This window comes from Nerophis lumbriciformis, linkage group LG02, assembly GCF_033978685.3.
Source record: "Nerophis lumbriciformis linkage group LG02, RoL_Nlum_v2.1, whole genome shotgun sequence".
Classification (NCBI taxonomy): domain Eukaryota; kingdom Metazoa; phylum Chordata; class Actinopteri; order Syngnathiformes; family Syngnathidae; genus Nerophis; species Nerophis lumbriciformis.
Window position 1 is genome coordinate 18,953,032 of NC_084549.2, and position 19,469 is coordinate 18,972,500.

The 19,469-nt window shown below is 37.8% G+C and overlaps 2 protein-coding genes across 2 annotated transcripts in view; one reads left to right on the plus strand and one right to left on the minus strand.

The window, feature by feature from the left end:
• Positions 1 to 281: 281 nt before the first annotated feature.
• rassf4a (Ras association domain family member 4a) overlaps positions 282 to 19,469 on the plus strand; it is a 74,428-nt gene continuing 55,240 nt past the window's right edge. The window contains exons 1-2 of the mRNA XM_061952005.1: positions 282 to 373; positions 17,915 to 17,983. Coding sequence (XP_061807989.1) covers positions 17,931 to 17,983 — 53 coding nt within the window. The 5' untranslated portion in view covers positions 282 to 373; positions 17,915 to 17,930. The remainder of the gene's footprint in view (positions 374 to 17,914; positions 17,984 to 19,469) is intronic.
• LOC133605914 (C-X-C motif chemokine 11-like) lies at positions 8,958 to 11,209 on the minus strand. The gene is made up of 4 exons (XM_061959342.1): positions 11,079 to 11,209; positions 10,841 to 10,958; positions 10,679 to 10,762; positions 8,958 to 9,415 (listed from the first exon to the last, which is right to left on the minus strand). The coding sequence occupies exons 1-4, from the start codon at positions 11,143 to 11,145 to the stop codon at positions 9,304 to 9,306; spliced, it is 381 nt and encodes a 126-aa protein (XP_061815326.1). The 5' UTR covers positions 11,146 to 11,209; the 3' UTR covers positions 8,958 to 9,303.

Consider the following 19,469-nt stretch of genomic DNA (forward strand, 5'->3'; position numbering starts at 1 on the left):
ATAAAATGGATTGGATTGGATAAATATGTCTACAATAAAATCACAAACAATTACAAGCATGTTTTCAGGCATAAAACTACGTAACCAGTAAACATAAAGCTTCAAATTAAATGATTTCCATGCTAAGGCAATACATTAAGCAACTAATGAAGTGAAACCCCCACATAAGGACCTTGACTAAACAGGAGCAAATCTAATGCACCAATCCCCGCCTATCCCGTCCGTTGATTGGCTGAAGCTAATCTACGCGACCTCTTATTGGTCCATTTCGGTGTCAGTTCGTTAGTCCCCAGCTCTGAGATAGCATACCGCCAAGAAGGAGGCTGGTCAAAGATAATCAGGATACTCCTCACAGAAGACTTTAACTGCCATGGTAAGAAGCTGATACGAAAATGTGGCTATATATACTGTAAATATTACATCAAATTGACCTGTAGCTTCGAATTTCTGTGAAATGCGGGATGTTTACTTAAGAACTGTCCTCAAGTTGGGTGCGTACAAAGTGACGTATTCTCCTTGTCTAATTAGTGTAAGGTGTGATTGTGCCGAATTATCGTGTGATTTATTTTACATTTTAATATGTTCGCGTCTGTGGAGCTCTTTCGTGTATATAATAATAATAATAATAATACTAATAATAATGATAATAATAATAATGCTTGCATGGGCTCATTTGTGGTGTACTGTAGGTGCGATATTTGGATGCAGTTCTCGCGATGCTTTGTCCACATAAGAAAGAACATGCGTGCACCTTTTCTTCTCTTTACTGCTACCCCCTTCTACCTGAATTATTCATAATAATGGTGGCAGACGGCAATCCCATTAAAAAAAGTGTAAATATGCATGAGGGGCAAACTGACCATGCCATAGTGCACATACAGTATTTTTTTTTTGTTGATTATTATAATGCATTGTATGTAATTCCTGCAGCTACATTACAATAATAATAAGAGCAGCATTGGAGCAGCAACACATTGTTGTGTCGTCAGCTTGTCATTTTTCTTTGTTTGGGGTGAATTTTATCCTGCTAGTCTAGCTTGTACTGCATAATGGCATAGTAGCCTTTTTCCTAATTAATTTGGTTTAAGGATATATCCAAATGGCAATGGAATTCAAATTTATTCAGAAAATATTGATGTTTTTGTGATATGGGGGGAAAACCACTCAAAATCAAATTTGTGTCAGCCACGGTAAAGCAGTGTAATACATTGACCCAGTTTTCTGGTGTAATAGTCAGGAGAGATTATAATTCATGTGATCAATGTGGAGTCAAACTGCCCTTAAGACAAAGTGCTTATTATGTGCTTGTTTTGTGTACTTATAATTACAAACACTAGATGGCGACATTGTTCCATTTGGCCTTTATCAGAATCAGAATCATCCATCCATCCATTTTCTACCGCTTGTCCCTTATGGGGTAGCGGGGGGCGGAAGGCGGGGTACACCCTGGACAAGTCGCCATCTCATCGCAGGGCCAACACAGACAGACAGACAACATCCACACTCACATTCACACACTAGGGCCCATTTAGTGTTGCCAATCAACCTATCCCCAGGTGCATGTCTTTGGAGGTGGGAGGAAGCCGTAGTACCCGGAGGGAACCCACGCAGTCACGGGGAGGACATGCAAACTCCACACAGAAAGATCACGACTACTCAGGACCTTAGTATTGTGAGGCAGACGCACTAACACTTCTTCCACCGTGCTGCCCTATATATATATATATATATATATATATATATATATATATATATATATATATATATATATATCCATCCATCCATCCATCCATTTCCTACCGCTTATTCCCTTCGGGGTCGCGGGGGGCGCTGGAGCCTATCTCAGCTACAATCGGGCAGAAGGCGGTGTACACCCTGGACAAGTCGCCACCTCATTATATATATATATATATATATATATATATATATATATATATATATATATATATATATATATATATATATATATACATATATATTAGGACTGCAACTAACGATTAATTTGATGATCGATTAATCTGTCGATTATTACTTCGATTAATAATCGGATAAAAGAGACAAACTACATTTCTATCCTTTCCAGTATTTTATTGAAAAAAAACAGCATACCGGCGCCATGTTCTTTCAACTTGCCAAATAAAACAAGGAAAATGTTACAAAAATGCACACTTTTGACACCCCTGCTATAGATAATAAAAAATAAAATCTGATAAATGTATCGATAAAAAGCAGAGCCTGACGGCGCATGCGCGTTTATCATAACTCTCTCGCTCTCTCTGTCTCTCCTCCTTCCTCACGAATGCTGCTGCACGCACAATTTGTTGTGTTTTTAACCTTCTTAACCCTGAACGTACATTGAAAATACACGCAACCCTAACTCAAAATGCCGGACATTTGAGGCATTTAAGAAACACCGCCCGACAGCCCCGCAAAAGAGCACATGTCCGGTGGAATTGGACGTATGGTCAGGACCTAGCCCTCGGTTTCACGTCCGGTGAAACCGATCACTGCTAGTCCTCTTTTGCTAGCATGCTAGCAGCTAACGGGCTAGAATAGACTGACCATACGTCCTCTTTTCACCGGACATGTCCTCTTTTGCGGAGCTGTCAGGGCGGAGTTTCTTAAATGCCTCAAATGTCCGGCATTTTGAGTATTGTTTACACAACATGCAGTACGCTACTTAATATGTCCGTGTGGAAACTCGTACCGAAACAGTTCGATACAAATACACGTACTGTTAAACCCCTATTATTTTGATTATTGTTTCTCAGCTGTTTGTAAATGTTGCAGTTTATAAATAAAGGTTAAAAAAAAAAAAAAAAAACGTAGCCTCTGCGCATGCGCATAGCATAGATCCAACGAATCGATGACTAAATTAATCGCCAACTATTTTTATAATCGATTTTAATCGATTTTATCGATTAGTTGTTGCAGCCCTAACATATATATATATATATTAAGGGTGTAACGGTACACAAAAATGTCGGTTCGGTACGTACCTCGGTTTAGAGGTAACGGTTCGGTTCATTTTCGGTACAGTAAGAAAACAACAAAATATAAATTTTTTGGTTATTTATTTACCAAATTTGTAAACAATGGCTTTATCCTTTTAACATTGGGAACACTGTAATAATTCTGCCCCAAAATACAAATAGCTCTGTGTGTGATGGATGTGAGCCACCACTAGGCTGATCAGTGCAACAGCCTAGTCATGAATGCTAAGGATAATAATAACATACATATACACACAGGGTCCATTGCCAGGGTTAATGTGGTCAACATATATAAAATAAAAACTAAATAAGATAAGGCTCAGAATGGTTTCTTAACAAAACCTTTCTACACATAAAGTGCTTTTTTGATTGATTGATTGATTGAGACTTTTATTAGTAGATTGCACAGTACAGTACATATTCCGTACAATTGAATACTAAATGGTAACACCCGAATACGTTTTTCAACTTTTTTAAGTCGGGGTCCACATTAATCAACATTAAACTGCCTCAAGTTGTTGCTCAGATTAAATAAAATGACTAAACTTTTCTTCTACATATAAAAAGTGCAACATTAAACCGTTTCAAGTCAACTCAGCCTCAGATTAACTTTTCTTTTCCCTCCCCAGCCTGGCTAACTTGGAAGTAAGAGGATATATGGGCTTATTGTTCTTCCACCATAGAAGTGGGTCAAAATCTAGTTTTTAATGCAATATGGACTTAAATCTGCTGCTAGAAAAACATTTGTTATTGCTTTAGCCCTGCCTGACTCGCCGAGGAGAGGCTGCTTGAATGCGGTGGTGACGCTTCAAATGGGTTAGCATGTTTGACGTGTTGTCAGAAGCAGCTGCTGAACAATGTCAGCAAACCACCGTCCTCCATTGTTGTATCACGCAGCCAAAGTGTTCCCAAACGGGAGATCTTAAAGGGGAACATTATCACAATTTCAGAATGGTTAAAACCATTAAAAATCAGTTCCCAGTGGCTTATTATATTTTTCGAAGTTTTTTTCAAAATTTTACTCATCACGCAATATCCCTAAAAAAAGCTTCATAGTGCCTGATTTTAACCATCGTTATAAACACCCGTCCATTTTCCTGTGACGTCACATAGTGAAGCCAACACAAACAAACATGGCGGAAAGAACAGCAAGCTATAGCGACATTAGCTCGGATTCAGACTCGGATTTCAGCGGCTTAAGCGATTCAACAGATTACGAATGTATTGAAACGGATGGTTGTAGTGTGGAGGCAGGTAGCGAAAACGAAATTGAAGAAGAAACTGAAGCTATTGAGCCATATCGGTTTGAACCGTATGCAAGCGAAACCGACAAAAACGACACGACAGCCAGCGACACGGGAGAAAGCGAGGACGAATTCGGCGATCGCCTTCTAACCAACGATTGGTATGTGTTTGTTTGGCATTAAAGGAAACTAACAACTATGAACTAGGTTTACAGCATATGAAATACATTTGGCAACAACATGCACTTTGAGAGTGCAGACAGCCCAATTTTCATCAATTAATATATTCTGTAGACATACCCTGATCCGCGCTCTTTTCCTGAAAGCTGATCTGTCCAGTTTTGGAGTTGATGTCAGCAGGCCAGGGAAGCTAGGGTCGATATTCTTCTCTTGATCATCTTCGGTGGCATAAGGGACGGTAGAAGCAGTGTGAGCCAAGACATCTAGGGGGTTTAGCTCGCTCGTCTGCGGGAACAAACTGCCGCCATTGCTTGCCGTGCTACCGAGGTCCTTTGTCCCTGAATTGCTCACACACTCCGGCAGATTCAATGGGGGTCTGGCGGCAGATTTCTTTGACTTTATCGTTGGAAATGCATCTGCTTTGAGTGTCGCAGGATATCCACACATTCCTGCCATCTCTGTCGTAGCATAGCTTTCGTCGGTAAAGTGTGCGGAACAAACGTCCAATTTCTTGCCACTTTCGCATCTTTGGGCCACTGGTGCAACTTGAATCCGTCCCTGTTCGTGTTGTTACACCCTCCGACAACACACCGGCGAGGCATGATGTCTCCAAGGTACAGAAAACAGTCGAAAAAACGGAAAATAACAGAGCTGATTTGACTCGGTGTTTGAGAAAATGGCGGATTGCTTCCTGATGTCGCTCCGAGAGCGAATATTAGAAAGGCGTTTAATTCGCCAAAATTCACCCATTTAGAGTTCGGAAATCGGTTAAAAAAATATATGGTCTTTTTTCTGCAACATCAAGGTATATATTGACGCTTACATAGGTCTGGTGATAATGTTCCCCTTTAACGAGGCAGGAGGGTCTTCCAGCTCTGGCTTTTACATGTTGTCCTAGCCCGGTCGCTGCAAGGGTAGATCTTGCTTTGGTTTTTGACAATTTATTCTGACAATATGCTGCGGCCAACAAAAAGCGAGCTGTGTGCCCTAAATGGCCCTGGGGCCGCATTTTGGCCACCCCTGCTCTCTGCCATCATTGGTACACTACCATTCTGTGGTGACTTCACACACAAAACAACAACAAAAAAAGCCAAATAAAAAGACAAAAAGCATAAGACAATTGGAGTTAAAATTTAGATGCTCAGAAAAAAAAGAATAAACTCTACAAAATTATCTTATTACCTTTTTTAACTGTACATAAACGTGTTAGGTAACATTTGAACTCCAAACTGTTTTACACTCATAAAGAGAAGTTAGCTACTCCATTATAAAACACAATCAAAGTGAAATGAAGTCAAGATACTCATGCTTTGAAGAGGGTGTGTGTGATATATGTACCGTATTTTTCGGAGTTTAAGTCGCACCGGAGTATAAGTCGCACTTGCCGAAAATGCATAATAAAGAAGGAAAAAAACATATATAAATCGCACTAGAGCCGGGCCAAACTATGAAAAAAACTGCAACTTATAGTCCGAAAAATACGGTATTTATATTAGCATTTGCTTGGTAAAACATATTTATCTTTGCAAGCTTATTGATCATATTGATATAGGGCTGCACGATTCTGCCATAAATGCAATGGGTTGCCATTTGCGCTTGATCGGGCACTTATTAAAAATATAATAATAATCCACCAAGTTAAAAAATAAAAAAGGAATGTTTGCTTATACAAGGACAAGCAGGCACGTAATAAAGACAAGTCCAAATATAGTCAATTAATGAATCTGCCATCAGCGGGGTGAATCTGTTAATCACAAAAGAAGATTGCTTTAATCATTTATACACACGCAGATTAATCACATATAGACCTGCTCAGTGGCCTTGTGGTTAGAGTGTCCGCCCTGAGACTGGAAGGTTGTGAGTTCAAACCCCGGCCGAGTCATACCAACGACTATAAAAATGGGACCCATTACCTCCCTGCTTGGCACTCAGCATCAAGGGTTGGAATTGGGGGTTAAATAACCAAAAATGATTCCAGAGCGTGTCCCCCGCTGCTGCTCACTGCTCTCCTCACCTCCCAGGGGGTGGAACAAGGTTCAAATGCAGAGGGTAATTTCACCACACCTGGTGTGTGGTACTTTTTAATACGGTATGCCTCTTTACGTTAACCGTGGATGGTTAGCTGAAAGGCGAAGCAGGTTGTTATACAGTCAATGATTAGGTCAGTGCAAAGATGAATGAGGGGACTCCCAGGTGTTCTTGCTGGCAAATTTCACTTCAAAATACACCCTGACTGGACTTTAGATATAACTGTTAGTAGGTTTTGAACAAATATATGACTCACATTCAAGTAAAATATTTAAAAAAATGCTCCTGTTTGACATACTGATTATAACATTGCATTTGTGTCCAAATATTGTTTTTTTTTTGTTTTTTTCAAATGTAATTTATATTATGCAAGCAAGTAATAACCTGTGATTAATCATAATGTGATTGTTTGGGTTTAAAAGATGTAATCATTTGAGAACACTATTTTTCTAATGCAGCCTTATACTAAACTGAGAAGTCAGATACTTTCCTTTATTGAAGTAAGTTTCCATTTCATGTTCTATGGTTATCATCACAGTGTTCCTCTTGTCCTCTGTGATGCCATCACAAAATAAGCAAAAAAGAAAAATTATGTTTTGCATGTCCTCGAACTCATGATATAGTGTGAAATATTTTTTCAAGCAAATGTAGAACAAAACCTCAACTTGTAGGACTTTTGAGACCTGACTTCAATCCAATCCAATCCACTTTATTTATATAGCACATTTAAACAACAAAATGTTTCCAAAGTGCTGCACAACAATATTAAAAACAATATTCAAATATTATCCTTAGCTCCACCAATGACTGAATAAAAACACAAAAAATAAATACATATAAAACCAATATATTAAATAAAATAAAATAAATATGATTAAAAACGATTTTAAAGGGTAAAACCAATTAAAACTGTAAATATAAATCAAAATTTAAAAAACACAGAGGACCACACAACTCACGTAGTGTTAAAAGCCAGAGAATAAAAGTGGGTCTTAAGACGAGACTTAAAACACTCCACTGTGGGAGCAGTTTAAGGCCGACCACAGAGAAGGCCCTGTCTCCCCTGGTTTTAAGTCTGGTCTTGGGCACTACGAGCTGGAGCTGACTCTCGGACATCAGAGCGCGCGCAGGATTGTAAATTTGGATGAGGTCCGAGATATACTGAGGTGCCAGTCCATGTAAAGCTTTAAAAACAAACAGCAAGGTTTTAAAATCAATTCTAAAATGGACAGGGAGCCAGTGCTAACTCTGAAGAATTGGGGTTATATGCTCGCGTTTCCTGGCCCCTGTTCACTTAGTCGGCCCCTGTTTACTTAGTCGCTATAAACCTGTCAAAGATAAACATGTGGCTGTTTCAACTACAGGTCCAAAGTCCAAGTCCTGCAACACCTTTAACAATAAAAACCTTGTTGACCAGCTGACTTTTACTTTCGTTTACTACCACCATGTGCTCTTGGCAATGGCTGGAGATAGTTTCGCAACATCTCACAGCGATCAGTTTGCACATGGAAAATAAGGCAGGTTACAACACGGATTTTAATTCTTCACTTTCCTTTAGGAGGATTATAACAAAAATGAATAAGTGTTTGCCTATACAAGAATGTCAGTTGCCGTAACTAACAACTCCCTTTTATTGTTCACTCGAACGTTATCTATAAAAACTGTAACATGATCTGATGACATGATTTGTAAACAGAATAAAGTGTCATGCCATGGAGAACTGTCAAGACTTGGTCCTGGGGTTTAGTGTTTCTCGAAGGCAACGTAAAGTTGGCTCGGGCGAGACGGGAATTAAGATACATTTTTATTTAAACACTATAGATACAAAACAAGGAAGTAAACAAAAGGCGCGCACAATGGCGGAGAACAAACTATGAAACCAAACACTTGCACAAAGGCAAAAACTATGAACAACAAAAAACACTAACTGTGGCTTAATAAACAAAAACTTACTTGGCATGGAACCGGCATGAAAAAAGAGCAGCAAGGATCATAAGGGTGTGGAGAGTGTGCAGAAGCATAAATATGGGGATGTCACCAGAAAGACAAACTAAAAACACTGAACTTAAATACTACAGACATGATTAACAAAAACAGGTGCGTGACTCAAAGCGTGAAACAGGTGCGTGACGTGACAGGTGAAAACTAATGGGTTGCTATGGTGACAATCAAGAGTGCACAATGAGTCCAAACGTGGAACAGGTGAAACTAATGGGGTAATCATGGAAACAAGACAAGGGAGTGAAAAGCCAGAAACTAAAGAGTCCTATAACTAAACAAAACATGACTTAAAACAAAACATGATTACACAGACATGACAAGAACTTTCAACCCTCAATGGAATCTATGTCACTTTCAGATGTTGAAAAGCGTTCCCCTTCCACTAACTCAGATCCTGTGGTTTATTAATTAAAGCTGAGGTCAGTGACCTCTCTCTTCCTGCCGAGGAAGAAATACTCCCATGCCATCATTCAGGTTTAAAGCAATTACATCTCAATAAATGACACTCAAACACACTCAGAAAGTTGTTTATTAAAAAAAAAGTATAAATTGTTGATTCCAAAATAAATAACTTGCAGTGTTTCATGTGCATACAGACGTCTAAACACATATTGGCGGTTTAAAGATAGACTAATTAACATGTAGCCTCCAGGGCTTTTTAACAACATATGCGCATATAAATAAAACCTGGTGAAGCTAAAAAAAAATACAAAAACATCATTATTTCAAGCCCAAACAGCAGAATCTTAGGAAAAGTGACACTTGGTGTAAAAGTGTCATCCTCTTCTTTATGAATGGGTCCTGATCTCAAAGTCCAAAAACAAAACACTCCTTTCCAGGACGGTGGCTTTGTGTCACTACTGACGTTTAATTGAAACTCTCCCGCGGTGTCGAGAGTGCTGGCGCGGACCTCTCCTCCTTCTCTTCCTCCTCAAACAATTTTTCACGTTACGACCCAAAGAGTTTGACCTAGAAAAAAGACATAGACCGCTTTTTTTTCAAAATGTCCTCTTGTGTGTGTAGTTAACGACTATAACCTATGGCTTAAGTACACTGACACCGAGACTGTAACTTTGTAAAATGCCACATGTTATCTACTGCATTTACAAAACATTTTTGACCTTTGACCTTATGCAGTGCAAATAATGCAAATGTGTTATTATGCATAGAGGTCAACATTCATTTCTAACCTATATTGAAGGATTAATGTGGGGGTTGACTGAGTCCAGGCTTATAAAAGCCTTTTTAGGACACTATAAATGTCCTCAAGTGTATATGCCTTAAATTGTAGTTGTATTGTGTACACATACACACAATTAAGCCCAACATGAATCATACCATGACCAAAATTTTGAGTAGAAGCCTGTATTTATTTGTTTATTTGTTATGTCTGAGAAGTAAATTACATTTGTTGTAGATATTCCTGATTTTATTAGAAATGTTTTAGAGCAAACTCAATATTTTGCACTGTTCTATGATCCTGGGAACTTTTATTATCTAGAGTAGAGGTTTAAACAGACTACGTAACCAATACAAAATAATAAATGCGGACCACGGCGTGGCGCAGTGGGAAAATGGCCGTGCGCGACCCGAGGGTCCCTGGTTCAATCCCCACCTAGTACCAACCTCGTCATGTCCGTTGTGTCCTGAGCAAGACACTTCACCCTTGCTCCTGATGGGTGCTGGTTAGCGCCTTGCATGGCAGCTCCCTCCATCAGTGTGTGAATGTGTGTGTGAATGGATAAATGTGGAAGTAGTGTCAAAGTGCTTTGAGTACCTTGAAGGTAGAAAAGCGCTATACAAGTACAACCCATTTATCATTTATCATTTACCTGCTTTCCAAATATGCATACAACGGGTAGGTAGAGAGTTTCTACAGATAGATAGCTTTATCATCACTGTATCGTGAACTCTTAGCATATTAACAATTATGCGATGGGCCTACAATTTGATAAAGAATGACAAAGTACAGACCACATTGGAGTGTATTGTAGTCCAGAAGTGGTCTGCAGACTGCATGCACTTTGAGAAACCGTGAATTCACACATTCCGATAAACTATACATTTTGAACATTGCCTATGCTTTTATTGATACATATTAATGTTGATGATTCCAGACATGGGACTTTTAAAAATAAGTGAGATTATTTTAACTATATTTTTACATATTATTTTTACACTCTTTTACCATTTCCAGCTATCATTGTGGTGCTTAACTGTATGTCATCTTACCTCTTCCAGCATTTTATCAACTGTTTCCCCATTGGTGCATCTGGACTCAGACACACGGGCTCATTGTTGTTCTTCAGTGTCACTCTGTAAAACACATACAAGCGCACGTGTTAGATCACCGAGGGTGTGTGTGTGTGTGTGTGTGTTTGAGCAGATACTCACATAACAGTGACCTTATGACAGTTAGGGCTCTTGGGATACACGTTGAGCTCCTTCAGTCTGCCCCGCACCGCCGTTTGCGTCTCAGGACACAAACATCTTCCCGGAACAAACGTGCTGTCTGCATAAACACAATAACGAGATTACGGGTTCACTATCTGCCGAGTAACACAGATTAAAGTCACACATGCACAGACAAATATAAACAGCTATACAGTGCAAACACACAAGCTTTTCTCACCTGTGTTCAGCACACAGCAAGCTGCCAGTAAGATGAGCCTGCAAACAACCTGAGGATTGAACTTCATGCTTGAATACTGACAGAGCTTGGACAATGAGCTCTTAAACCCCACGCCGCTCTTTATATACCCTCGTGCTCCTCCCCCGCACTCGCAGAGCCGGGCTTTCCACACCCGGAAATTCCCTGGAGCACTTTCCTTCTTCAGATGCTGCAGAGAGGTGCAACATCATTACTGTAAAACATAACCACTTCAATCGATAAAGAAGCTAATCTGCTGTATTAGTACCTATAGCCGAGTTAAATTTCCCTGAATACTCCTCAGGTCTTCTAAAAGCATGTTGGATCAGCCGAAGCCAGCATCTAACTTTTAACCACGAATCCAAAAAGTATGTATGTATGACGCAAAAACCACAGAGTGCATCACCAGAAGATGACCATAACCACAGTGAAGCATCAGAACTTCTGGCTGGAGAGGAATTTCACATTTCAGCATGAGTCGAAAAATACAGGGGACCCTCCAGAGTAAATGGACCCAAATGTCAAACAATTTGGAGTTTCTGGGGGGAAAAAAACTAACTTGGAAGTTCAAAACATCCTTTTTGCATGACATCACACTGCAACACTTGTGAGACGTCAGCCTCAGTGAGCATGAATGCATTTGCAAAATGTGTGATGATAAACATAGACCCAGAAATGGAACTTTAAATGGAACTGCACTTTATTGGGAATTTTGCCTGTCATTCACAATTTTATATAAGACAAGCACACATGTTTTTCTTTTTTTATGCATTTAACAAGCAGCTCTATTCCTGCCTATAATCCCCTTAAAAACATCTAAACACCTCCATTAAGGTTTTATATACATAATCTTTTCCTTCAACAACATCCCTGATTACTATACTCACTGCAGACAATCAAATCAAATCAAATCAACTTTATTTATAAATGTCTGCTGTCATTTGGATGCCGACTGATAAGATGTTCATATATTCCCGTTTAGTTGAAGAATGACTCATAATCATCGCAAAGGAAAAAAAGGGGTTGGAACCAAGTGTCATTTTGTGCTTTTCTCGCCATTTTCAGGTCTAAATTGAATGCCAAAGTTGACAGACTTTTCGGATTATGTCATCAACCTTCTGCTATCAAGGTGAGAGACATTATTAATGATCTAGAACAGGGGTCCCAAAATTGCGGCCCGCCAGCGTCCAAAATGCGGCCCGCGGGAAGTCTGAATTTTTTATTTTTTTTGTCCAACCGCTTCTATGTTAGCTACCTCTTTTTGTTTATAATGTCTATTTTCTGTTGGATCTACTTTTAATTTTTTGCTGCCTTTTTTTTTTACATACTGTAATACTGTACATCAGGGGCGTCCAACTCATTTGAACTCAGGGGCCGCATGGAGGGAAATCTGCGCACATGTGGGCCAGACTATTAAAATCATGGCATTAAAACTAAAAAAATAAAGACAATTTCAGATTGTTTTCTTTGCCTTACTTTGGCAAAAAATAAAACAAACACATTCTGAAAATATTACAATAAAAGTATAGAAAAAAATACCCGGCAGCGGTTAAGTTTAGATCAGGGGTCCCCTGATTCTGACAACTAAGTAGGCTAAATAACTTTAAACTTTAATACATGCTCGGATAGGCCAGTATCGGTCAGTATTGGTATCGGATCGGAAGTGCAAAAACAACATCGGTATCGGATCGGAAGTGCAAAAACCTGGATCGGGACATCCCTATTACAACTCCTTTGTTATAGTACATGGGACACTGCACATTAATGGACATATAAAATGTTAATGTGCCAGATTGTAGCCAAAGGCTAATTTTTCTCTGTTTTTATCTGCCACACATAGAAAGCCGGTCCGTGGAAATAATGCATACATTGGACCGGTCCCTGGTGGAAAACAGGTTGTGGAACCCTGATGTAGACCACAAGAAAGTGTTTTAGATGTAGAAAACAAATGATAATCTGACCCCTTTAAAATGAGTCTGATTTAATTATTCAAATACATGCACAAAATAGTTGTATCTTAGTTTACCAAGCATATGACACCATAAATTATTGTATATGAATTAGGGCTTTCAAAAATAATGAGTTAAATCATGCGATTAATCACAAAAAGTTATCGCATTAATCCTGTATATATGCAAATTAATCATGCAATTTATTTTGACCGCACACTCTCCTTTACCTTAACCATGGATGGTTACCGCCGGTTACTGTGACTCCGTCTAGTGTACTCTCTAGCAAATTACACCTCAAAATACACCCTGATTGGACTGTTACCAAGTTTTGAGCAAATAAATTACGTGCATTAGGGGTGTAACAATTGATCAGTACATCGGTAGATTGATTTATATTCCTAAATTTCAAGTATATCAATCTGTGCTCAGCAAGTTTGCTAGCAAGGAAATAATCATTTTTATTGATACTACAAAAAGGAAAACATTGAATTTAGGAACAGAAGACTTTATATGAAGTTTAGCACTTTTAAAAATAAGGACGTTAAACATTTAGTGTATTTTCCACGTCTTTGATGTGATTAAAACAAAAATGGCGGATAGCTACCGTGGTCGAGAAAGGTCAATAGAAACGCAAACCATATCATTAATTACACCACAAAAACTTTCAGCTACAAAACTATTGCAAAAGCCACAACAAATACAAACAAAACAACACAACAATTTAAAGCCATAACTTAACTTTTAGGCGCAAAAGACCGACAAAACAGACAGTGAAGCAAGTTATGGCGACGCAGCAATTTCCGGAACACAAAATGAAGCTTCAACAACTAACAACCAGGGAAAAGTTATTTGATGAGAAATAAATAAAAAGAAGAGATGGACGAAGGGGGCTATGGATGAGGGGACCTACAAAAGTACATGCTTCTGCACACCTGGGACGCTGTCGGTCATCGGCGACGCCAGGGTGGAGAGCAGATACTGTAGGGGAACTTTATATAGCAGGTAAATGTACTCAAAAAATGTTGGTTACTGTACTTTTATTGAAAATTGCTTGATTATTGTAAATGAGAACAGAAAGCATTTACTCTTGTTAATTTAACCTAAAGTGTTGGTTGCACTTTATTCAAATAAAATGTAAATGTATTGGCCATTAGTTGTTGTTTACTTGTTTGTGAGTATCCGTAATGTATTTGTATCTAATTCCCTTATAAAAAATTACCGGAATATAGGAAACTTTATCTGCAGCATCCAATATCCACTACCGTATTTTTCGGAGTATAAATCACTCCGGAGTATAAGTCGCACCGGCCTAAAATGCATAATAAAGAAGGAAAAAAACATATATGAGTCGCACTGGAGTATAAGTCACATTTTTGGGGGAAATTTATTTGATAAAACCCAACACCAAGAATAGACATTTGAAAGGCAATTTAAAATAAATAAAGACTTAGACTTAGACTTCCTTTTTATTGTCGTTCAAATTTGAACTTTACAGCACAGATAAGAACGAAATTTCGTTACATAAGCTCATGGTAAAGAATAGTGAACAACAGGCTGAATAAGTCTACGTTATATGAGGCATAAATAACCAACTGAGAACGTGCCTGGTATGTTAACGTAACATATTATGGTAAGAGTCATTCAAATAACTATAACATATAGAACATGCTATACGTTTACCAAACAATCTGTCACTCCTAATCGCTAAATCCCATGAAATCTTATACGTCTAGTCTCTTACGTGAATGAGCTAAATAATATTATTTGATATTTTACGGTAATGTGTTAATAATTTCACACATAAGTCGCTCCTGAGTATAAGTCGCACCCCCGGCCAAACTATGAAAAAAAACTGCGACTTATAGTCCGAAAAATACGGTATTTATTTCACTGTCAGACTGCTTGATTTTTTTTTGCTAAAAGGTTACTGAATCGATTTTTAACTCACCGAATCGTTTCAAATTGTATCGTTCATTAAAAAAATTTGATCGTCCCTGAATCGTATCAGCAACCACAAATAACGAATAGAATAGAATTGTTGTTAACGCGAACTGTTACACCACTATCGGGCAATTAAGTAAGACATTTTAAGGATGACATTCTTACTATAAAATTGCATTTGTGTTCAAATATTGTGATATTTTTTAAGTTAAATCAAATTATACAAATAAGTAATAACCTGTGATTAATCATCGTTAATCCAAATTCAAAAGCGTGATTAATCTGGTTTAAAAATATATATAATTTGACAATACTAATATGAATTTAGAAACAAAGTGAATGTCTGGAATGTATGTGGCTACACCGCAAAGAGATTTAATTGTACTCAGATGATGATGTCATACAGTGAAAGGTGCTTCAATAAACCACACTGATCACTCTGAAGCAACCCATTTATTATACTTTGTATACTTTCTTTAAATGGTTGTAACACATTTGTTCTTGAAGATGTCCTTGTGCCACATTATTTTCTTTAACCACGTTATCACTTTCTCTCATTTTGTTAATGTCAGACGTCAGGAAAAGCTTCATTTACATTTAACATTGACTTTCTATACCCACAATCACATTGAACTAATGCTAACTAACTAGTAATGCAAAGTAGATGTTTTCTAAAAGAGTACAATATAGTACTAATACTGCAAAAGACAACAAAGTTATCTAGCTGTTGAATCAAAGTTTAGGCTTTGCCAATTGTTGTCCCAGCATGTTGCTTCTTGGACGGTTGAGTCTGTGTCAACAAGACCATGTGATTTCTCCTAACTGCCTGGCTCTTGCCTGTACTGTAGCACCGCAGCTTTTATTTGCCGTGAGCCACATGACAACACCATACACTTTAATCAATTGGCATCGGTGCAGTACAAAAAAAACATGACAATTTGAACAAAATCGTGCAATATATTTAATTCTTTTAGCATTATTTGATAAATTATTTCTTAATCTCCTGTATAACCTTAAATTATTTATACATTATAACATCAGTTTTTACTCTTACATTTACTTTCTTTTATTTTATTTACTTTATTTTCTGTTTATTTCATATACTTTTTATTTCTTATCTAGTTTTATATTTTTTTATCACAATTTTTGCTGTATCCATTCTCTGTTAGATTCTTGCGCTATGACACAAGAGGTGAACTGGAGAATGGAGTAGTATTACATAAGCTCTGCTTCTTCCTACTCCTTTTCGGACATGTTGAATTTTGCAAAAGTAATCATGTTATGTTATTATGCATGTAATCATGTTATGTTATAATGCATGAAAATAGCTACATTATTACCATGTATTTGTTTTCGTACTTTATTGATGATATCACTGTGATGAGTAAGAGACATCTTTGATGCGCAGCTGGATGTGTTGTGGTCGTCTACGACTGTGCTTCTCTGGTTTACCAATACATTTGTCATTGTGGTTATAGTTAGTTGTTGTGTAGAGCTGCACCGAGTCATACTGAGAACTTTCTCCAATATTTTGTTCCAAGTTGCGAAATAAGTATAATATGTTCAATTAATACTTTAAAAATTGCATTATTATCATGCAAGAACAGAATTTGAGTGTAGCTCTTGTATTGGATTAGATTCAACTATACTTTGTATGTTTGTGTCCACGTTGTTCTACCTAATTTCACTATAAAAGATAATCTGAAAGGGGAACATTATCACAATTTCAGAAGGGTTAAAATCATTAAAAATCAGTTCCCAGTGGCTTATTTTATTTTTCGAAGTTTTTTTCAAAATTTTACCCATCACGCAATATCCCTAAAAAAAGCTTCAAAGTGCCTGATTTTAACCATCGTTATATACATCCATCCATTTTCCTGTGACGTCACACAGTGATGCCAATACAAACAAACATGGCGCATAGAACAGCAAGGTATAGCGACATTAGCTCGGATTCAGACTCGGATTTCAGCGGCTTAAGCGATTCAACAGATTACGCATGTATTGAAACAGATGGTTGCAGTGTGGAGGCAGGTAGCGAAAACGAAATTGAAGAAGAAACTGAAGCTATTGAGCCATATCGGTTTGAACCGGATGCAAGCGAAACCGACGAAAACGACACGACAGCCAGCGACACGGGAGAAAGCGAGGACCAATTCGGCGATCGCCTTCTAACCAACGATTGGTATGTGTTTGTTTGGCATTAAAGGAAACTAACAACTATGAACTAGGTTTACAGCATATGAAATACATTTGGCAACAACATGCACTTTGAGAGTGCAGACAGCCCAGTTTTCATCAATTAATATATTCTGTAGACATACCCTCATCTGCTCTCTTTTCCTGAAAGCTGATCTGTCCAGTCCAGTTGGTATTGCTTCTGCTTTGAGTGTCGCAGGATATCCACACATTCTTGCCATCTCTGTCGTAGCATAGCTTTCGTCGGCAAAGTGTGCGGAACAAACGTCCAATTTCTTGCCACTTTCGCATCTTTGTGCCACTGGTGCAACTTGAATCCGTCCCTGTTCGTGTTGTTACACCCTCCGACAACACACCGACGAGGCATGATGTCTCCAAGGTACGGAAAACAGTCGAAAAAACGGAAAATAACAGAGCTGATTTGACTCGGTGTTTGAGAAAATGGCGGATTGCTTCCCGATGTGACGTCACGTTGTGACGTCATCGCTCCGGGAGCGAATAATAGAAAGGCGTTTAATTCGCCAAAATTCACCCATTTAGAGCTCGGAAATCGGTTAAAAAAATATATGGTCTTTTTTCTGCAACATCAAGGTATATATTGATGCTTACATAGGTCTGGTGATAATGTTCCCCTTTAAGCTCAGTTTGTACGCTTGTCATGAATTCAAAGAAAAATTAAATTGTGATTCTTAACCTATTCTCTTCCTTTTTTTGTGTTTGCCACAGTTTAAATCCTGTCAGAATGTGTGAGGATCCAACATACGTGAAGCTGAGTGCGGAGAAACTAATACCAAAGTAAGTTTTCCTACTTTTTATTAGGGGTGTACTTCCGATATGATACCGATATTGGACCCTTGAGTGTTGGCCTATACCGATATTAATACGATACGATATTAGAGGGTATCATAGTATAGGTACATACTTTTATTATTTTGTAGTGTGGAAGTTTAATAAAGGTTTAGATCAAGTTAAATTAGTCAAACAGAGAACAATGGTAGTTATGAAAAACACTAACCTTACGACATAAATGTGCATACTTTTGTTATTTTGTAGTGTGGAATGTTACAAAAGTTTTGATCAAGTGTAATTACTCAAAGAACAACAGGTATAAAATCATTGACTCGATGAAAGATTATTGCTTTTAAAGTGGAGTGTTAATTTGTGGTTTAGCCACACGGTAGATTTCACAATAATTCATTAACCTAGGGGCATGAAGCAAGTTTAATGATGTGGATTTGTTACTGGATACTAAGGCTGCAGCTAACGATTATTTTTCTATCGATTAATCCATAGATTATTTTTTCGATTAATCGGTTAATCCATAGATTATTTTTTTCGATTAATCTATAGATTATTTTTCCTTTTACCGATTTATTTTTTTTATTTAAAATGAAGATGAAAAAATAAATATAGCCCAGTTTTTTCAAAAGGCATTGCTTTTATTTACAAAAAAAAAAGTATGGCCACTCAGTTAACATTGACAACAACATGACAAAATATTCTGTAAAAATGTAAACATTTAAAACTTTTAACATTTAACAAAATTAAAAGTAGCTTATTTGCTTTTTAATGTGCAAATATAAAATAAACATACAGTACAAATCTTAATATTCTGCAATAGTATAAGCATTTCAAAAGTAAAAGTATTGCTTATTTTGCTTTAAAATGTGCAAAAATAAAGATAAACATCCAATACAAAAAAGTGCGTATTTCCTTGAATTGACGCATGCCTCGAATTACTGCCGGGTCAAACTCGTTTCGCAAAATAATTAGCGCATGCTTGGCCTTACCGCCGGCTCAGGATTAACGCCGGATCAAACTCGTTTCGCAAAATATTAATTTTATTAGCGCATGTCTGGAATTTTCGCCGGGTCAAACTCGTTTCGCAAAATAATTAGCATATGTCTAGAACTTTCGCCGGGTTAAACTCGTCACGTCATGAGTGACTCTTCACCTGTCATCATTTTCAAAATGGAGGAGGCTGATTTCAATAATTTGAAATCGCATTGTGGGAAGAATATTAAGAGCTATTCAGTAGGATTTAAGGTCCAAGCTATTGAATATGCTAAAAAGAACAGTAAGCAGCTATGTTTTATTAATATACCGTAGCTGCGTGTGTCAAATATGAGTCATTAAATGACTCCCGCCTCCTGGTGGTAGAGGGCGCCAGTGATCCTTCTTGCGACTACCGGTACTGCAGAAGACCGGTGCTGCAGAAGAAGACAACAAGCCACAAGAGTGAGCAGTGATCGTTTGCTTGCACTTTTAACATGGAGGATTA